General features: G+C 37.9%; 2 protein-coding genes across 4 annotated transcripts in view; one reads left to right on the top strand and one right to left on the bottom strand.

Annotated features, from left to right (window-relative positions):
• The window catches only part of PLS1 (plastin 1), a 38,500-nt gene extending 27,304 nt beyond the window's left edge, over positions 1–11,196 (bottom strand). Inside the window, exons 1-3 of one of the 2 annotated variants that reach the window (XM_042820735.1) lie at positions 11,089–11,187; positions 10,469–10,535; positions 3,514–3,600 (exon numbers count right to left, since the gene is read on the bottom strand). The gene's annotated coding sequence lies outside the window, so the exon portion shown is untranslated. Of the gene's footprint in view, positions 1–3,513; positions 3,601–10,468; positions 10,536–11,088 lie in introns of both variants that reach the window. The other variant, XM_042820734.1, reaches the window with a different exon arrangement.
• Positions 11,197–11,548: 352 nt separating this feature from the next.
• Positions 11,549–21,306, top strand: part of ATR (ATR serine/threonine kinase) — a 36,213-nt gene continuing 26,455 nt past the window's right edge. Inside the window, exons 1-13 of one of the 2 annotated variants that reach the window (XM_042820901.1) lie at positions 11,549–11,624; positions 12,903–12,994; positions 14,169–14,312; positions 14,853–15,742; positions 16,453–16,640; positions 17,003–17,197; positions 17,428–17,654; positions 18,318–18,470; positions 18,594–18,792; positions 19,409–19,668; positions 20,119–20,309; positions 20,384–20,484; positions 20,787–20,964. In XM_042820901.1, the coding sequence (XP_042676835.1) occupies positions 11,566–11,624; positions 12,903–12,994; positions 14,169–14,312; positions 14,853–15,742; positions 16,453–16,640; positions 17,003–17,197; positions 17,428–17,654; positions 18,318–18,470; positions 18,594–18,792; positions 19,409–19,668; positions 20,119–20,309; positions 20,384–20,484; positions 20,787–20,964 (2,877 nt within the window). In that variant the 5' untranslated portion in view covers positions 11,549–11,565. The remainder of the gene's footprint in view (positions 11,625–12,902; positions 12,995–14,168; positions 14,313–14,852; positions 15,743–16,452; positions 16,641–17,002; positions 17,198–17,427; positions 17,655–18,317; positions 18,471–18,593; positions 18,793–19,408; positions 19,669–20,118; positions 20,310–20,383; positions 20,485–20,786; positions 20,965–21,306) is intronic. The other variant, XM_042820902.1, reaches the window with a different exon arrangement.

The raw sequence follows: 21,306 nt of genomic DNA on the forward strand, positions 1-21,306 counted from the left end.
GCACTTCACATTTTATTTTATTAATGCGTCCAGATTAGGAATTCTCAGCTGTCTGCATGTCGTATGTAATACAAATACATCAGCTTTTCAATAAATTAGAATGGAGAGAATCAGGGTATGGTATCTAACAAAACACTCAACAGCTGTGTTATAATAAACAACAAATGAAGGGACATCAAAATAAATTCCACACTATCTCTGACATGGTTAAACTGAAAGAACTCTGATCCAAACTAAAGGTTGGACACAGTGACTCTGCTGAAGTGGCATCTGAGATTTATTAGACATAACCTTTGTCTTGGTGAAAGTCCATTAACTTCAGCAGGCACACAGTATCCAGGTTTTGCTAGGACAAGAACATGTACATGAGGAAAATGAAAGCACTGGGGGAATTTGAATGCACTCACACCATAAATCTCAGTTATCTTTTGTGTTACCTAAGCTTCTCTCATGCTCAGTTTCAAATATTTTTACGTTTGCTTCATTCCTCAACAACATAAATATTTGATTAGGAAACAGATACAGAAGATATAAGGACTTCCTATTTCACATAAACATAGCAAAACATAGCAACAACATAGTATCCACTAGTAAGATACTGCTTTCACTAAGAATACTTTTATGTCTTATAAAATAAGCTTGTGTTCTCAAGAAAATGAAATAAAAAAAAAAAACAGAATTGCTAGAATTTGCAGAAGAAAAGGATAGCTCTATTCTGCCCTTAAGACATTCGATTCTTCTATTCCAGACAGAAATATGGACACTGAGTTAGAGATATGCAAGGTCTTCGTGGTTTACCAGATACAAAACTGTGCCCCTGGTGTACAGCTTCAAGCTCTGAAACACCCTATCTGAGCCTCACAGTTGGTCTAAAGATCAGTTACTGCCATACACGCTTAGGGAACGTCTTCCAGAGGATCACAATGCACCTGATCAGGTATCACCTACAACAGAAGTACCAGAGTTACTAAGGACAAGTTGTTCAGGCTTGGGAATACCAGCAATTACAACTGCTAGCAGCTGAATTTGCCGATTTTCAGAACCTCTGACAATCACATAATAAATAAATCTCAAACTACTGGGAAAAAAAAAAAAAAAGTGTTTAGGCTACTTATTTCTAGTGATCTTCCCCTTCTTTCCCCCACAAGACAAAAGGAATCAGCTCTTATTTACTGCTGCTACGGATATGCCATTTTTAGTGAAAACACAAATGTACACAAGGCTTCAGTTATACACAGTTCTTTATATACATGGAAAAACCACAGAGACATTCAATATTGCATTTTAAAATAGATATTAGGATTTTCAGATAAGACACTCTTGCACCCATAAGATCTGCATGCCACAACTACAAAAAGGGACAGGGAAGAATGGGCAAAAATTGCATCTAGAAAACTGGGACTATGGAAATCCCTCAGCAAATAGGAGCTTATGTAAAAGAGCATCCTCTTGTTAAGGAGTCACGGGAAAACAGCCAATTCTGTCCACTGTAACTCAAATTAACATTGGCAGAAGTGGAGCCACCCCCCATTTAGCTCATCTTTTTACCCAAGAGTATGAAGGTTTGCTTTTTTAAAATACAAATTAAACATTTAAAGGTGCTGTTTATAAAGCCAAAAACTTGTTTTTGTATTTTACAGGTGGCAACGGCTGTATTTAAAGTAATCCATGACTGCAGAGCTAGCTTCAAGTTAATTAGCAGGGCAGTAACAGTTTGCATGCGGGTCAAAGAAGATTAAGGTGACTTGGTGGAAGAAACTGCCTCACTATCAGCACCACCATTAAACTGTTTACAGAGCATAACTACAGTCATATTTACACTGGTTCAGGGAAGCATTAGACTGATTCCTGAACAGAAAACATGTACATCTCTTAGAAGAAGTTCAACCAATTTAATATATCATTGCAGTTCATATAACTTTCACTGTTATCTCCTGTGATATCATCCACCACATAGATAGATCATTGGACTGTCTCCAAAAACTACTTTATTACTGAAACCTGTGTCCCACGCTGACTGTTCACCTGGATAGCAGCACGCAGACATGCCAGGCCCCAGTCACTACACCTCCCTATCTCCCCCTACACCTCGCCTTACCTCACTGGCCTCATCCCTGCACTCACTGTCTTCCACCATGTGAACATCTCTGCATGCACAGCACTTCTCAGAGCACGCACCCAGTAATCCACCAGGCAAATGCACATCTCCTGAAGGCCAGAATTGGCAAAGATCATACTTTCTAATTAGGAGATTAACAAAATGACACAGCATGTGGTAAGAACGTCTGCAATCCTCTGCTAACCAGGGAGAACAGGGGCTGTAACGAGGACTCAGAAAGCACACCCAACAGAAGGGAGAAAAAAAAAGCTGCAGTACTTATCAGAGAGGGAAAAATGACCCTTGGAGAGGGAAACTGGTACCTCAGGTGGTGCCACCAGAGCAAGAAAACACGTTGGGCTGAGTAAGCAACACAGTTCCACAGCACTGGGTGCAAATCCACACACTGACCAGCGTGGACACTTTGACAAGATGCATCAAAGTAGCACAGCAGCTTTTCCATGCAAATGTATGTTATATGCAAAGTACCTATCATCAACACATAGAAAATTTGGCAAAAAATAGGAAACAGTTTATGATTAAGTCCATTTGATTGCCATTCACAGCTTTGATAAACAGACATACATTTTAAAAATCCAAATTTGATTTAACTGTTACAATTCCCTGAAGCAAACCTCACTGAAATAAAAATGGAAAGCCCATGCTAACAAAGCAAGATAATTCAGGCACTCCATCCTGAAGGTATTCTTTTGTGCTTAGGCTGACATTACATATCAAGTTTACAACAGCAAAAGGAAGAGAGTTAAAACACACACCCATTAGTGATACTTAATCTCTTCTTTTCTGGCTAGGTTTACACACAGCTTTTGCTAACATGGGACTAAAATTATCAATAAAAACAGCAGTATTTTGTAGAAAATTTCTGCATAAATACTCTGCAATACACATCTTGTCTAGGAAACAAAAGCTGAAATTCTTACTGAAATAATTATATTGGTAAGACCTTTGCCTGTGCAGGCAGCCAAACCTGCGCTCAGAACTCACCACATATTGACAAGAGGCTCATTCCATGGAAATGAGTGGAGTACTGAAGAACTCCGTCAAAATATGAGAACTGATAATAATCTGGAAGTTATTGACTCAGTCTTGTGGTCTCCCTTTAAATTACCATTAAAGCATTACCCTTCTGAAAGGGATAGTACTGCTATAGGCACATCAGTTGCAACTTCAGCAGGATGGCCAGCATTTATAACGGTAGTCAGAAACATTGAAATGTAACAATTAGCAGTTTTTCTGTTCTAGGTACCAGCGTCTAGCACAGCAATTGTCACCCTCAGTTTCACAGGCAAATTCCTTTTACTAATATTATGCTCCAGTTTCCTATAATACACGCCTCAGTTTGTCAGAGTTTGATGGGTTTTGCATTCCAATAGCTACAGTCAATGTGTACTCACCTTCAGCTGTTTAATCTTGTAATATTTCACGATGTCTCTTACAAGGCTGCCAGTGTTCCCAAGCCTCTGCCTCTTCAAGACTTGGTGCTGTTTAAGAGGTGAAATAAAAGATACTCATTGTAATTTAGCAATTTCTTCTTCTCCACTAATCATAATTTAAAGCAACACATCTTTTTCTCAGGTCAGCTGGAATATTATGGATCATTTTTCTCTTCTCTGAGTGTTAAAATAACACTGAGTTAGCACCTAACTTACAAGGCAAAATTATGAACAAATCTAGCAATGAACAAACAGCCCAAGAGGCAAAAGGAGAAACGCAGCTGCAGCACCATATAGAAAGCCACCAAATTTATCTGCCAGCGTGTGCCCTGCCAGGCTCTGCAGCAGAACCCTTCAGCCGCTACAAACACCAGAAACCCAGAAGAGAGATGCTGGCTAACTCTCACTAATGAACTTAGTCTTAAGGTCACCCCAGAAGTTAATCATGTGAAGATCATTAACAGTAACAACAAATGCATATTCATTCTCCTCAGCAATTCCATCTCCATCCCGATATGTTTTAGATGCCAGTTAATTGCAGTCACTAAACAGCACCAAACTGTTCTGTGTTTCTAGAGCATTTTAAGTTTCCATTAATTGTCAGAGGGCAAAATAGCTCTCTATTACCTGCTAATCCCTTGTTCAACTCTACATGGTTCAAAAGATTATTAGAAGATTAGACTGATCAGCTACTACACCACAACCACGCCAGGATTTTCTGTCATGGAAAATTCATAGGTTATTTTTGCTTTTCCTTCTTCATTGGCCAAGCTGGAGAGAAAAGGAGGGTCTTCCACAGAACGTGGTAAGAGCAGCCAGCAGCCACTTAAAGCCTCCCAGTTGCTGCAGACAACATGGACGTGTAAGTGCTGCCCATCTGTGAGCTCTTACAGAGCTCTGCTGCTGAAGTGCAGGGGATAAAAGGAGCAAAGCAGTAAATGGGAGTGACCAGAACTGAACAGAGTTTTGTCTTAGCTTCTAAACTAGAAGAGGATCCAAAGCACACAAAGTTTGTTCACTCTTACTGTTGCTCTCAATTAGGCCAGAAGAAAATGTGCAATGGGCATTTCAAATAACATTTGGAAGAGAAAAAGAAAGATACTTCTCTGCAAAGTACATGTAACTAAACTGTTCAGAACCAAAGCCATAAGATCATACGGTTAGAAGAGATCTGATTTAAGAATAAAAAATAATTTCTGATGCTCAGGCAAGAACTTCTTTTGCCTGGAATTAGACAAATTCTCCAACTGTTTTTTAATAGTTTGGGCTGGCAATAAGTAAACACTCCCAAGCACCTATCTGTAACCCAAGTTGAATAAACTTAACTACAAGATACATCTGTATTCCAAAACAATTGCTTGGCATTTTTTACAAGATACCCCCCTATCCACTTCTGAGGATTAAGAGTGCTTTTCCAACCTGGCCAGTTTTGCTAGGATGGGTATTTGAGAAAGAAAAAGGTTGGTATTGGTAGGACAACGCTTTTCTTCTGAGCTTTCCTCTAACCTTATTTCTAGGGCTTTCCTCTTGCTATTTGGTTTGTATTTCTGTAACACAGAAGAAAGTTTGCTTCTGACTTGGAAATCCCATAAGGTATCATGTAGGAGCCTACATTAACCCAAGGCTGACAAGGCAACAGGCTCCATGGGAATCCGACAGGAACAAGAAAAATTCTAACACCTTCTCCATCCCAGTTTAATGTAGGACAAAAATAATAGACAGATAAAAGCCTTTGCAAACCTTTAAGCATGCACCATTTACCTCATACAGCAGAATACAAAATTAACACCCATCTATGTATTCATAATTAGGTGGTTAGGCATTTTAAATTACATCCAGCAGTAACAACTGAATGCTGCACTGTTTTCCAAAACTGTCAGAAAATGCTTCAGTCTTTTCAAACATTGATTGATGCTTTCCAAGTAAAATATTTAGTATTTTTTTTATTGCAACACTTTTGTTAGCGCATGGAAAGCAAATTTCTACACCTTCAGAAACAAAAATAGTAGCTAAAACTCAATTGTGATCAGCTCTCAGATGCATTGTCTCATGACCAATTCTTTTACAGAACACATCTCTAGAATAAAGCTTTCAAGATATAATTTTTATTTTACCCATATTTTAGCTAAATAAGCAAATACTAAGGATTTTAAATTAGCTGTAAGTCTGCACTGAGCAGCTTCTCCTCCCCTTGACCCTCACAAAAGCTGTACAAGCCTATCATGTTGTTCACTGACACATTGCACAGCATGAGCTCGTGACAATAACTTTTTTTTTTTTAAAGCTCCCCCAAATTAATACTGCAACATTAAATGGCAATCTATCCTTACAGCCTATTTTTAAATTGCTAAACATGGCACAGAAATATTTACTTTTATTACATCTCATTCACATACTGAGGGAGAAGCCTTCCAGCTGGAAGCCTCTCAGTACCACTCTCAGTAACACCTGCCCAAGCATTTCCAGGGGAGCACAGACTACAGCAGCACCCAACTGCTCGTGCAACATATGCTTAGTTTGCTGGGAAAGGATTAGTTGATGGGGATTAATCCTCCTCAGTTTAAGTGCCTTGATCTTAATTTACTTAGTAAACACTAGACAACTAAAAAAATACACTGAGCAGAAACGTTACTGATCCATCAGTATTATTTGGTGATAACAAGAGTAAGAGCATGACACACATGCAAAAAGATGAATGCAGTTTTGTTGTTCACGTCAAATCTCATTTAGCCCAAAATCTGCTTCCTTCTGAGAACAAGATGCAAGCATTAACTCTATACCAATAATTTTAACAGTACGTTCTGAAATGTATGAAGGATTATTAACAAAATGAAAAGATGAATACATTTTCAGCAAATAAAATTGGATTATACTGGATCCAGCACTTTCTTTTTTGCTACTATCTATTGTTATTAACAACGTATCTCCAAGGGAACCCCATAAGTGGCTGATAATCCCTTCTTCACCAAAAGCATGCATGTACAAGCACACAATCTGCTTATGCATTATTTATTTGCTGAAGCTGAGCAATACCAGCCTCATTGATGAGCTGCTGTGAGGTACTGCCTTAATTCTTCTCAGAAACCTCTGTTACCAGCAGTAGTTAAGCACACATGTCCAAAACCATCCAGAAATTCATCTACTAATTTATGTCTAGAAGAAATGAAACAAATAATGAGGTACGTAATGAGGTCCTAATTGACATTTAGTATGAATCAAAGCTGGAGTCATGTAATTAGCCATTTTATCACAAATGCAATCCACTGGATAACAGAGAAGTCACCCTTGCCATTTAATATTGCATCCGTTCTTTAAATGCAAAGCTGCAGTGATGATTAAATACTCTTTAATAAGTGATAGGACATGACTGCAATGCAGAACTGTTTTTACCAGTAACCTAGAACCCTTGATCCTATTCAACTTGGTCTGACTAACCATAGCTTGTTGGGTTTCTTGTTTATACCATGTTTATACCAAGTGTTTATACCCTTTGCATACCACACTGCAACCATCAGTCAACTGTTCATTCACTGAATATCATGGACTATTTTCAGCCTTGGCATGGCATCCAACACACAATACCTTCAAAAGTAATTTTCAGATGAGAGGTACTGCTTAGCTATAGCAGCTGGAGTCACTTAGCTAAGTATCATTTCCAGCACTACATTTACCATCAATTATTTCCTTATTGTCCAGCACAGCACATTAGAGCCTTCTGCAGTAATAATCCTGTTTGCTGGGATCAGATCCTTTTACTCACCATACTCTGTTCTACATTTGTTAAATCCATTTATGAAGACCTACTGATTTTTTAGAGTTTCCTTGGGAAAATTATCACAGAAATAAAGCATTCCACACATTTTGGTGTATGCTATGAAAATATTTTAGTTAACCGCAGTAAAACAGGAGGCAACTAAATATTACACATTTTAAATTTACATGAAGAAGTGAATGTAAGGGTAACTGGTACCACCTTTTTGGTTTACATGTTTCCGTATCACACGCTGCCAAATTCTTGTCCACTCTGTTGACCCAATCTCCGCAGAGCAGCAAAAACTCTAAGTACTACATTATTCAGCAAGACACATAAGCCTCTCCAAAAGGAACAGTGTTCCAAGATACACAGGCATCAGTTATTTGACTTTAAAAATAATAAAGACAGTTCAAGTAAAGAAGGGTGACTCCCCTTCCCCCATCCTCCATTTTGTTGGTTTCTGTACTAAGTTGTGGAAAAGTAATTGTTGAAAGTTGACCAAAGCCGTCCACGGTACTGCTGAGTGTCAGTCTCCTCATACAAATTTAGTTTAAATTACACTTTAAGTTACTGCACTGCTGTTGCCTCTTAACATGTTTAATACAGACTTTTGCACATTAAAGTACTTTTAAGCATTATTACAGCTACATATTTAAAGAATTTAATTTGCACAGACAGTTAAATGACGGAAAAAAAATTTCCCAAGAAATTATTACAGCAGTTACATTCTCTCATTCTGGGTTTTGTTGTTGTGGTTTGTTTGTTTTTTTAAATGATGTTTAAGATTCTGCAAATTTTGCCCTCCAGAAGTGAATTCCAAACATCTTGCTTTCATTCAACAACTATCAGATCCTAAAGTCTCAGTGTTCTAACACCGGTACAGAAATAAACGCATCCCCATGAGTTTCCTCACAGTTTCTAGTTTGTAGTAGTGGTGGTGTTTGCATACAATGGAAAAGCTCAGTCATTGCTGCTTTGTTATATGACAAATTACCAAAGAATATATAATTTAACATATTCTCTCCAAATTACACCAGTGTTTAATTTTGCTACACTAACAGTCTTAACTACATAAGGACATTCATGCACACCACAAGAAATGCTTGCAGGACTAGGATCTGTCCAGCCGAGTCTTTAGCAGCACTTGCTATTGTAATTTTTTTTTAAAATAAAGGTTGTCACAGTAATATTGAGGCCTGGATATACTTCTAACCTGTGCTTCTTCACTCTAAACAAGTTGATTGTCCAGCACAGGCACATACTACAAGCAGAGCTTTCCAGAATACTCATTATCATAGTGTGCAGAAACAAGGCAATATGTTCAAAGGTCAGCCATCCACTCTGACAACCATCTCCATGACTATATATGGAAATCTGCCTTCAAGTAATCATACAGTCAGGTGCAATTACAGCAGCCACACATGTGATAAGCCATAAGCACACTTTGATATTGCACAAAACCACTCAGCCCAGCTCAAGAGGAACTCAGCGCACAGCTTGCCACGTTTCCCTTGACCATCAAGCACAGCCTGGGTAGTGGTCAAGTTTCACAATTCATGTAGGCAGCATTAAATAGACGTAGGTGTTTAAAAGTCTTAATATAATCACTTATATCTGCCTGCAAGAGACAGTTGAGATTTAACTGCAATCCCTATAACAACAAGAGAAACATCTCATACATCCACAGAGATAAGCCCAAATATGAACTGTAAATCTACATCAGAATTTGGTTAACAGAGGTAATGAAAGTGCAGTGAACATGCTTCTGTGCTCTAGAATCAGTTGCTCCAAGGCAAAACCAGCATCACTTGGTGTCTTAAACTAAGAGGCTGCAGTGACCTATAGAAGTACCTGATAAATTGAAAACGAAAGCCAAAAAGAAGCCTGGGCGTGGAAGTACCGTGCAACTAAAAAGTGACTGGGTAGTCCAAGGGTGAGGGGAAGTCATCCAGGCATGAAGCCTGTCAGTGTCACACACACTAGTTCAGTACTCAACTCTGCCTTCCTGCATGGATTCCCTGGGTTCTGCAAGCTGTGAGCTCAGCACACCTAAGGCTCATTTCACCAACATGAATGCCAGATTGGAAAAGAAGGCACAGAATGGTCTAAAAAGCACACTGTTTTCAATAGTAGTAAGTCATTCTGCTGCTGGGAAAAAAAAAAAAAAAAAAAAAAAAAAAAAAAGAACAAAAAAAGAACAACACTTTTCACTTCTCCTGTGAGTAAAGACAATGTAAGCACCATGAAATAATGGGATAAGGAAGATAAATTAAGAGTTTATTGTGCTACTCGCTGTGCAAAGTGAGGAGGAAGGTTGAGTGTTTAGAAGGCTGAAGATTACAAGGTTATGCTAATACCCAGCAGAGTATTTCATTGAGTACACCCAGAAGACTTCTTACATCTCTACAACACAATACAGTCTGTCCTTAAGACTCTCCAGTGTCCACAAAAAGTCAGAAGGAGAAAGTTGGCAATATCTGTCAGAAAGCAGCCAATGGAGCTTTGCAACTGGGAATAAGCAAAAGCTCCCAGACTCACTCCAGTGAGGTGAGAAATAGATATTTCTCTTTAGGGAACTGTCGAGTACTTACTGCAACTGGGAAGAAAGAAGTATGAATTACCACTTTGGTAAATGCTTGAAGAAACTGCACGATTAATTTATATAGCATTCTACCTATGACAAATAGAAACGCTGTCACAATACAATTAGTGAGATCCCACAGACATCTTAGAACACTTAAAGACAAACGGACTTCTAGCTTTTTCATTAAGCACCACACGTACCCAAATTATGCTTTATAAACAAATACATGTCAATATATAATTCAATAAGCGTATCATTATTTCTTTAGATTTAAATCTGAAGAAATATACCCTGCTCAGGCTCCTCTACAAACCCAACAGGCACCCTGCTATCTTTCCTAAGCTTATCAGCTACAATATCACTGGATTTTGTTCATCAAATTAAGAAGCACTGCAGTTCACACCTTTCTTCATGTCATTGCTGTCTCAAACTTGGAAGTTGCTATTCAGAAAGCTGTCTTCAGTTTCAATACAAAGTTTTTCTTATTTGAACTTGGTAGGAAACCCTTGGTTCTGAATAAAACCAGCAATAAAACCCAGGCATGCCCGGTTCTCCTAGGCCATCGCAGTTCCTCTTACCAGAGCACACACAGCTGTGGAGCATTTGCTTCCTAGCTAGCAACTGTTCCCAGAAGGCTCTCGGAACCTTATGAAGAAAAAATATTTGTTGGAAATATTTGTTGGAAAACAAAACTCAAATACACTCCATAAAGTTTCTTAAAGCATTCCAAATAGGTCCATCTTATGTTAGCCACCTTAGAAATATCATCAGAAGAGCTTTATGAAATGGCTTACATATGTTTTTCAAGTTAAAAACTACTGTTTATTACAGAAAAAGTTGATTAGCAATAGGTGCCCTACAGACATCCATCAGTAACAAATGGTAACCATAACACACACAATTTCCCAAACCCTTTCACACACAAGACTCTGCCACATCCCAGTGCAAGCGGGCAGCAGAACCAGAACCCTCCGAAAGGGTTTTATTTCAGCCCCAAAGGGCAAAGCTGACACCCACACGAAGGACGAGGACAGCCCGCAGAGAAGGACGGGGCTCCTCCCAAGTCCACTCGAGGCTGCCCTTCTCACAAGCGACTCACGGAGCGCCGGGGGCCCACAACCCCGAGACACCGAACCGCTCTCAAAGAACCGCGCGGAGCGAGTAACAACTCTGAGAAAAAAGGATAACAGTCTCTTACGCGCACTCCTCGCCGCTGCCGTCAGGAGCGCTGAGCACGGAGTCCCACACCACCAGACGCTCCCGCCCCGCTACTCGTCCGCAGCCACCGCCTTCCCTCAGCACAGCCACCTGCTGCCCGCGGGTCGAGGCGGGGCGGGCGGGAGACCAATGGCGGGGCTGAGGGGCGGGGCCACTGCCGGGCACCTCCCGCCTGAGGGGATGCGGGGCGTGGGGGTCGGCTCCGCGCCGCAGTAGTGTGGCGCGCGGCGGGGATTCAGGCGCTTGAGGGTAGCGGAGCCGCGGGCAGCCCGGGCAGACTCTGGGGGCGGCGGGGTGCAGCCTAGGGACGAGGCTGTTAGGCGCGGCAGAGCCGCAGGGTGGCGCGGAGGAGCACCGCGCGTTTGACGGAGGCGGTTTGGGCCCTGCCGGCCGCCATCCCTCCGTTCCCGCCGTTCCCGCCGTTCCCGCCTCGGCGGCGCGGTTCAAAGCCGGAGCCATGGCTGAGCAGGGCCTGGAGATGGCCTCCATGATCCCGGCGCTGCGGGAGCTCGCTAGGTAGGGTTGTCCTGGCCCCTCCCTCCCCCTCTCGTAGGTGCGGGGACTTTCTGGGGAGGCCTGGTTTTGGTGGGCTGGGTTCTTCCCCGCCGCTCTATGAGGACTCTGGGGTTCGGCCCGATTCGTTCTGCCCTTCTGTTGTCTCCCGCTGCCTGCCTGGAGCGCTGCCTTCCTCCAAGCCAGAGGGGGTTTGCCGGGGTCCTCCGTGCTGCTTACTGCGAGGTTTTGCTGGCAGTTAAAGTATCTTCACTTGCAAGTAGCACCAATAACGTTACACAGATGCTACGTTGGGAGGGGGGAAGAGCTGAAGCTTGCATTCTTTGCTTCTTGAGGCAATTTACTAAGCAAAATTGATCTTCTGTGGTGTATTAGTTGAATGCAGGGAAGTTACTACTTTGGTTCACTGTTGTTCAGCTTCTAAGAAAAACGGATTGTTTATAGTGTTAGTTGGGTGTACAAGCTTCTCACAAGCATGCTAGGTATCCAGCCATTGTGGCTTCTCTGGAACCATTCATGGTCCCTACCCTGTCTGCACTCTGCGTTGTATAATGTGGGATGAACTGAGGCTTCTAGGTTCTGCAGTCACTTATTACACACGTTCTCACAAACGGGAAGTTGATGTTGACTGGCTCACTTGACTGAAGATGCTCTAAATTAAGGTGAAAGCAGCGTAGGAGCTTTTCACCAACTGGGGTGTGCATCTTCTCCATCTGTAGAGAGAATAAATGTTTGGCTCTGAAGTTTTATGGCACCATCAAGACTGTAGCTTGTTCTATTCTAGACTACTGGGTGATATGGAGGTGTGAATATACACTGACATTTTGGTTATTGACATAACCAAGATACTGACATCTCAGTCACCTGAGAAGTGCTGCTGGCACCTCTTGCATACCTGTTGCTGACCTGTTGAATAACTTTGTTAATTCCAAAATGAAAGCAAGCTCTTAATTTAATTTTTCTGTACTAAATCTGTTTTGTTTTGTAGCAGTGTGTGACCTTAATAGAATTGTACGAAATTGTTTGTAATGTGTATCAAATATAATGGCATAACAAAGTTAAATGGCTTTCAGCATTTCATACAGCTTTTTACTTAGGAAAAGTAGGGAAGAGAAGAGCTTTAAAATACTCTGGTTGCTAAAACTAGAAAACCAGTGGCATTTATTTTTGAAAACTTCTAGAAGGAAATGATCCATTTTGGTGTTTAATGCTGTGTTGTTGAGATGGATGTAAATTATTTTTTTTTTTTAAATAGATTAAATATTATGCTTTTAATTGTAGTGCTAGTCCAGAAGAATACAATACAGTTGTTCAGAAACCAAGACAAATACTGTGCCAATTCATTGACAGAATTCTTACAGATGTAGATGTGGGTAAGTATTGCGTATCTAGTATCTCAAATGATAACTTGATGTATGTTTTAAGTAATTCAACACAGATCCAAATTACAACTCATTTCAACAAAGATTCGTACTCAGTGCAGTACCATTTATGTCTTATTTTTTAATAACCTGCATGTTTAAATATTTGCTATGAAATAACTTGAGACAAATGTATAACAGTAAAAAAAAAAAAAAGAAAGGTGTCTATAAATGCTCAGTTTTTTTTATCTGAAGTGATTGCTCATTGAATAATGTAGCTTATAAATCCTAATATTCACAAGGTCTTCAAGAATTGAAATGCTTAGATGTAAAAACCTTGACTTTTAATTTTAGGGTGGCAATTAGTCCTTCAGTTGTGTTAAGGCTCCAATTATTGCAGCAGTTTAACAGTATTTTGATTAATTGTGAAATATAGACTGTAGAAGTCTGGCATTTAGAGTTATTTCTACATTTGCTTTAAGGAGACTCAATGTAAGGTAATCTTTAATATCTATATTAAAATGTATCTTAAATATTACATTTTAAATATTTAATAAATATATTAAAAATGAATTTTAAAATATATTGCATATATACAAAAATATTTATTATACAGTGTTTCCGAGAGATATTTTCATGTAGCTGCCTCTGTAAGATGCATTTTGTCTAGTGAAGTGAGCATGTTAAGTATTATATTTATGTTACTGTTCAGATACTGTCTTAAGAGAGCAGTATAGCAGCACTATAAATTCTTTGATTCTGTAAGCTTACATTCAAACTGTAACTTGTAGCTTTGTAAACAATGCTTAGTTTTTTTGTCTAGATCAGGAATCTAGGGAGAACCAACTGAAAATTGAAGTGTTATCTCTTAGCTATTTTTCAGTAATTAAAGAGCTAGATACCATACTAAATTAATGGATGTAGTGGTAATGGATGATATGCTGAGTAATTTTATATTTTTATTTATACTTTTTGGTGTTCTTTACAGGGTTTACAATAACCTTAAAATCTTTTTCATTCAGTAATAAGGCATACTCAGAATCGATAGCTATACAGGTTTGATACCATATCATAATGTGTTATATAGTAAATTTATCATTTCCTTGTTTTAGATATGACCAAAATTATAGAAGTTGATTTCACTGTAATATTAATTTAGAATTGTCTTTTTTTTTTTTTTTTTAAGTTGCTTTGGAACTCGTTAAGAAATCAGATTCACAGCCAAGTTCTGTAATGCTACTAGATTTTATTCAACATATCATGAAATCTTCTCCCCTTATGTTTGTAAATGTCAATGCAAGTCAAGAGGAAACAGAATGCAATTGCATTGGTGAGTTTGAAGATGTCAGTACTGAAAACTGGTATTTCCAGGATTTAATTATTTTTGCCAATGGGATCATATGAAAGAACAAAAATGTAGAGAAGAGAAATTCAGAAGATCACTATTATGTGTCTGAATCTTACGATAGACTTCTTTTCTTGTAATTTGGTTTGTACTTATGATAATGGGTGTTTATCAGAACAGACTTTGTCCTTACTCAGCACTGTTGCTTAATCTCATATTGATGAGCTATCCCATAACATAGTTATTGCCTGAAGATTTTTTTGCCATGGAGCAAAATGTCTCGAACAACCTATTCTAAAATCAGTCTTTTTTTTTCTTCTTGCCCCTTATTCAGCAAGATCTGCTGCTGAAGAAATGCTTTGTGCTTACTAAGCTTACATTCCTTTATTTCATCACTGTATTTATTTATTTATTCATTTATTTTATGATGAGTAACTTTGCTCTCGAGGAGGTATTCTTTTATTAAGAGGCTTTGGCTTTCATCTTAATAGTTTTCTGTGTACTGTTTCTTTTTTATTGCCCTAGAATTTAGTAACTGGATCATAACAAGACTTCTCCGAATTGCTGCGACTCCAAACTGTATCACATTGCACAAGAACATCTCTGATGTCATTTGCTCTTTACTTTTTCTGTTTAAAATGAAAAGTTGTTCCATCTTCGAAATACTAACAAAAGACTTGCTACAGCTTCTCCAAGATTTAATCTTCCTGCATGAAAGAGACACACAAAAGCAGCTCTGGGGAGATGTGCTGGTATGGCCAGTGATTGTAAAGAGATTTTCAAGCAATGCAAGTGACAACGTGGGATATTTAAGATTAGCACCATTACACCTGATGGGTATGCCCAATGTAGAATGTCTGGAAGTTATATTGTTATCTATCCTGATGGATATTGCTGCAGATGTATTTTTTGTAAGACAAGATACTGTTCTCTGGGGAATAGGCTGCTCCTTCTTAGAGTATGGTTGTCCAAAAGTTAAAGCTTTGGCAATGAAGTTTTTAATAAAATTAATTCATTTGGGAGGACCTCCGGAACAGCTGGCCAGTGTTTTCTTCTCAGTCTTTTTTGGAATTCTACATTCAGCACTTGAAATGGACACTGAAGAGCTGGAACTCTGTGGAGAGCCATTCTTACAATTGGTGAAAACGTTGATGCCTTTTGAAGCAGATTCTTACAAAAATATTGAACCTGTTTATTTGAATATGCTACTAGAGAAGCTTTGTGCACTGTTGGGAGGAGATATGTTTATGTGTCTTCGTTCTGAAAAACTGAAAGCTGCTTTTTGCCATATACTGCAATATTTTCTGGAGTTTGTTCCACCTGGCTATGAATCTGCCGTACAAGTAAGAAAAGTCCATGTCAATACCATATGCAGAGTTTTTGTGAGTGTGCTTGGAACTCAGGAAGAGCAAGAGGTAGGTTAATTTTTAAAATTATTTATCTCTACAAAGAAGAAAATCCAGGAAATATTCTATTAGTTGGTTAATTAGATTGATACCTTCTTTGTTTCTCATCTGTTTCATATATTTTTGCAGGTTAGAGTTCTTTGGTTGGATGTAGTTGCACCCTATCTTTTTCAGATGTATTGAACTATTGAAAAGACTGTCTAGACACAAGAATCTGTTTACGAGTGCGGTATTATAGGGGAATAAGGCGAGAATAGGCTCAAAGAAGGGCAGCTTAACATGCGATTTCCATTTAACAGCTGAGCTATTCTTGCTCTCTGAGTGCTTTTAGTCGTGCTTATTGGGGACAAGAAGGCAGGATTATATTAAAATAATGAAGTGTGGATGCACTGAGTGTTCTGTCTTCTCATGCACCCATGTGCTTATCATATCTGTTGTCTCTTAAATCTGTGTGTACTTTAACAACTTTGCTAGCCAGTTACTATGGCAAGAACTTGGAAACAGACGTCCAAACAAGCTGCATTCTGTCTGGTGGGAATGCAAGAAACTTCATCACTTCTGGAAGTTTTCATCATGTAATTAAGATTCTTTTACAGAGATGTGTTTAACATCATCAACGTTATCATTTAGTTATGAAATTCTAAGTCAGAAATAGTAATATAACGTGTTTGGGAAGAACGCATTACACACCTTGTGGTGCTTTTGTTTGTATGTTCTAGTATCTGGTGAGTCCGCTTTATACAGTATTGAAAACACAAACAGAAGAAATCTTTCAGGAGCTTCATCAGAGCCAGCTAGATACTTCTGATACTAATGGGTGGAGCAGCAGCAGTGATGAAGTTCCAGAGAAAAGACTGCGACTAAGCCTGCCAGCAAAGCATCTGAAGAAATCGCCTACACCAGTAGTGTATGCTGCTCATCCAGTAACCACTTTTATTGTCATCTGGAATAATAACCTTTTTTTTTTTTTTTTTTTTTTTTTTTTAAGGAAGAAATTTCTTTGTAACAGTAACAGAGTCTCTGTGAAAGATTCTCCTTCTGAGAGAAGGTTTAAATGATGTTTTGAAGGATTAGAATCAATGGGTGATTTTTAAGCTAAGCTTCAATTGAAGCCTGTATTTTTATTTTTAGTATGTACTGTTTTCAGTCATAACATGGGTTAGCTATTTTGCTGTGATGATTGCTCTTTTCTGGTGGTGTAGGGGGCAGGGAGTAACCACTGAAAACAGTCCTTTGTGTTTGACAATAATTAATATGATCAAATTACAGACTTAGCCCTTTAAACATGAAATTGAAGAGCACACTGTGGAATGCCATTACAAAGAAAGCTGCATCCTTAATATCAGTCCTCGAGAAAGAAAGTCTGGTGGTGAATATTCTTCAGACTGCAGAAGGAATTGCCATAATTCTGCAACTAGCTGCGTTGTGCATAGTTCATTGTTCTCCCCCAACAAATTCTAGCAGGTAAAGCTTCCAAGATGAAACTGTGAGACAAATAGTGCTTTGTAATTGTTACTATGATTTGTGTAGATTATTTTAATAGTTGCCCATTTATCTGGGTAAGTCCTGCTCGTTTTGAAGAGGAATAGTAACATATGTAACATAACAATAACATAGTAACTTCTCTTAGAAGCGATACAATATTAAATGTTTATAATCTGTTGTATTGATTGTAACATTTCTATTTTTGACAGTGTGGATCATAAAGTAACTCATCTGTGTAATGCTGACACATGCAAGAATACTCCATGCTCCTTGGATTGTGTAGACAGTATACAATTCACATGGATTTCCTCTGACTTCATCACAAGAGTAGTAAAAGTGTGTGGGAGGCTGTTAGAGGCTGCTACAAAGATGGTTAACCTAGAACAAATGATTGACAGAACAGTGAAAATCTTTGATGCTTTGCTGTATGCACAAGGTAAAGAAAATCCAAATTTCTATTTTTAAGATCTTTGTTTTCATCACTTTTTGAACATGATTTGCAAGTCTGTTTCTCTTACTTTTGAGTTCATCTCAACAAGAGACTATATGGAGAAAGTGGATATGTGTAACAAAGTAATCTTTAATGGCTTTTCTTTCTGAAACACACAAGTGGCATGCTGTACTACCTATTTCACTCAAAAATTCAAAGCTTCTGATTGTTTTAATTGAAACTTAGCATGCTAACAGTGTACCAAAAATATGAGGAATTCATGTAGATTAGTCAGTTGTCTTGTGTGTTTTTTAAAGAAGCTATTAGTATGGAAAACAGTCAGTCTTCTAAGATTCAACTGGCATTGTGAGTTCAGCTTACTAACCATCCCAAAGTCCATCCACAAGTCGTCATACAAAACCAGAGATACCAAAGTTACATGTGTTCTCCTGCTTATGTATTACATGGTGCTGTTTCATGAGGCTTTTATATTATTTTGATATAAGACTGCATTATTGTGTGTAGAATGTCAATATTTACAAGTATCAATGCTATTCTTTGTTGATAGGAAGAAAAATAACATTCTGTAGTAAATTAAAAACATAATAAGCATCTATTCAGCTTACATAAAAAGATGTTTGGTTTTTTTTTTTTATAACCCCTCACTAGTAAAAATTCCACTGAATGATCAGATTCTTGACAATATATGTGGACTGCTGTCTCTACCTTGGATTTGCAGCCATCCTGATGATTCTTCTTTTAAAACATCTGCTTTTGGGACTGATTTTCTAGTTTTGAGTCAAAAAACTGCAGAAAGTTTCTGTAAGTATGTTAAATTATCTAAATGTCTCTTAGAAATGATTGCACTATGGTAAAATAGCTTTCTTTGCCCTGTCATAATCATTAACAATAATGTACAATATATATACATTTTTTTTTCCTCAGCACCTCAAACTCAGTCACGCTGTGTGTTCCTTCTATCTCTCTTCCCAAGAAACATTCATCTGGATTGGCGGAAATCCGTTTACTATTGGGCCCTACAGAGTCCCCATGAAGAAATTCGGGCTACTTGTGTGAAAGGATTCTCTTTCCTGCTTCATCCACCAAGTGTGCAGTCTTTCAGTATGATTCCAAAGGCTCTTTTGTACGTATTAATATATCTTTTCTCTTTTCATGCATGAAGAAAACAGCATATATAAGGAATTAATTATAAGCATTGAAATAAATTTCATCCTGAAATTCGTGTTTCATCCAGAGTTTAATAGACTTAAATTTTAGAACTCCTAAAAAATATCAACAGAATGTGTATACATGAAGATAAGCTAGCATTCACTTACCAGATCAGTATACAAGTTACTTTGCTACTTGAAGGCCCCATTTCTAAACAATAAATTAAAGCTTATGAGGGGAAAAGGAATGTCTTTGTCAGTAAAATGTGTATTTGTACGTATATCTTTTTAAAATCTTTCCAGCTTCTCTTCCTTTTGTAAGCATTTCTTGCCCTCTTCTGTTCTATTGTCTGTAGTCTTCAGTTTATTTCTAATGCTTCAAGCACACTATGGCCAATATGGCTTGAGACATTTAAGATAACTTTGAAATCAGTTGAAAAGGAGAAGTATAATCTAGTAAAGCAGATCCTTAAATTGTCCTATAATGTTATCAGTATAGTTAGAGAATCCATACAATGTAGATATCTAAATTTCTGTGCTTAATAGGTTGCTTAATTTATTAAAATGGTTTTGTTTCTATGTCAATTTCAGAAATCAAATCCAAGATGAGTCTGATCTAGTCAAGGAGGCTTGTGCTGCTATTGTTGGGAAATTATCTTGCTGTCTTTCTGGTACATTCAGTATACAGCCTCCTTCAGCAGCCTCTGCTATAAAACATGTTACCTGTAATATTTTATGTAACAGCCTCATTGTGACTTCTGCTCATGAAAAAACTTGCTCTGTGCAAGCCTGTGTTTTTAAGCCATTTCTTATTCTCCTTGAGAACAAAGTATCCAGTTCAGTAAAACTAGGTAAGATTTAATTTTACTCTGTATGTTCCTTTTATATATTTATATAAAATTATTTATTTAGATCTATATATATATCTATGTATAAATATGTGTGTATATATATATATATATATACATAGCTTTGGGTAGGTGGTTTTGTTGTGTTGTTGGTTTCTTTTTTTGTAGCTAAGATGGTGCTTGAAATTTTGTCTTTCAGTTTTTATCAGTGACAGTGTTAGACGTTGTTATGATAATCCTTTTAAACTACTGTGGTTAATTTTAATTTCTGGCCACACCTAGGGATGTAATACTTGATAAAATCTAAACTTCGTATAGCTTTTTTGGTTTCTCAATGTTTACTCTTTTCAGAAATAAGAATGGACTTCAGTGCTTATTTCTATCGTTGTTTTATTTAAAAAATAAATAAACAAAAATATCTTTTTCTTTCCTCCACCAACCCATGCTGCATAGCATTTATAGAAAACATACCTCACCTTTGCAAACATCTGGATTTTAACAGTGATGAGTCAAGTGTGAAGGTTCTTGTTGGGTCATTATTAAATCTAATGGAAGATCCAGACAAAGATGTACGGGTTGCTCTCAGTGACTGCATAAAGAACATATTAGAATCCATAGACTCTGAAGAAGGATTCATAAAAGAGGTGAATTCATATTTACTTTTTGTTCTTTTTCTCAACTTCATTTACTAACGTGTTTTGTTTTTCATGTGATCTAGCTCTTTGTTTCAAGAATGAAAGAAGCCTATACACATGCCAAAATATCAAGAAATAATGAGCTTAAAGATACCTTGATTCTCACAACAGGAGATATTGGAAGGTAATTTTTGACAATAGATTGAAAAATGCAGAGTACTGTCAGTTTGTGAGGCAGAGTAACTTTTTGCTAAGTTTATTTATTTGGAGCTCAACCTTTGTCCAGAGTCCTTTGCAACTGTTCTAAGCTTTTGTTGCATATGAAATTTGCATCGTTCTTTTTCTGTGGTACTGTGGCAGGTACAGACCAGCTAGTTATATGCAGTGAAGAGTTGTTTAGCATTATGGTAGGTACCTGTTCAGCAGTTTTATTAGTGCAGTGACTGTTTCTCTTTCTAATTACTTTTTATTTGCTTGCTTTTTAAGGGCATCAAAAGGAGATTTGGTACCATTTGCCCTCTTGCATTTGTTGCATTGTTTGTTGTCCAGATCAGCTTCTGTGGCTGGAGCAGCTTACACAGAAATTCGGTCCCTGGCAGTAGCTAAGTCCATAAAACTACAAGCTTTTTTCAGTCAGTACAAGAAACCTATCTGTCAGGTAAAAGTAAGAGTTGGTTATTTATAAAGACATTGATTTGGGTTTTTTTTGTGTGTTTTGAAAATATTATTAAAGATAAACATTACTCTATTTTACAAGATACCTCATAGGGCAGGAAAGAGATGATTTAAAAACAAAAACAACAATAACAAAAAAAAACTGGAAATGAGAAATTCTGGAAATGAGAAATATTTGATGTTGTCATTAGTCTTCTCCCTTCACCAGCATTGCTTTTCTCTTTTAATTCCCTAGATGCCTTAATGCTGACATAAAGGAGCTGTATACGTTCCTGCTTTATATGGTACCGTTGTCACTGGAGGCTAGAATATAAACTTGGAATTTAAATCA

The sequence above is a fragment of the Centrocercus urophasianus genome, unplaced genomic scaffold (genome assembly GCF_019232065.1).
Source record: "Centrocercus urophasianus isolate 14NV4802_14NV808 unplaced genomic scaffold, USGS_Curo_1.0 seq_19, whole genome shotgun sequence".
In the NCBI taxonomy this organism is placed as follows: Eukaryota; Metazoa; Chordata; class Aves; order Galliformes; family Phasianidae; genus Centrocercus; species Centrocercus urophasianus.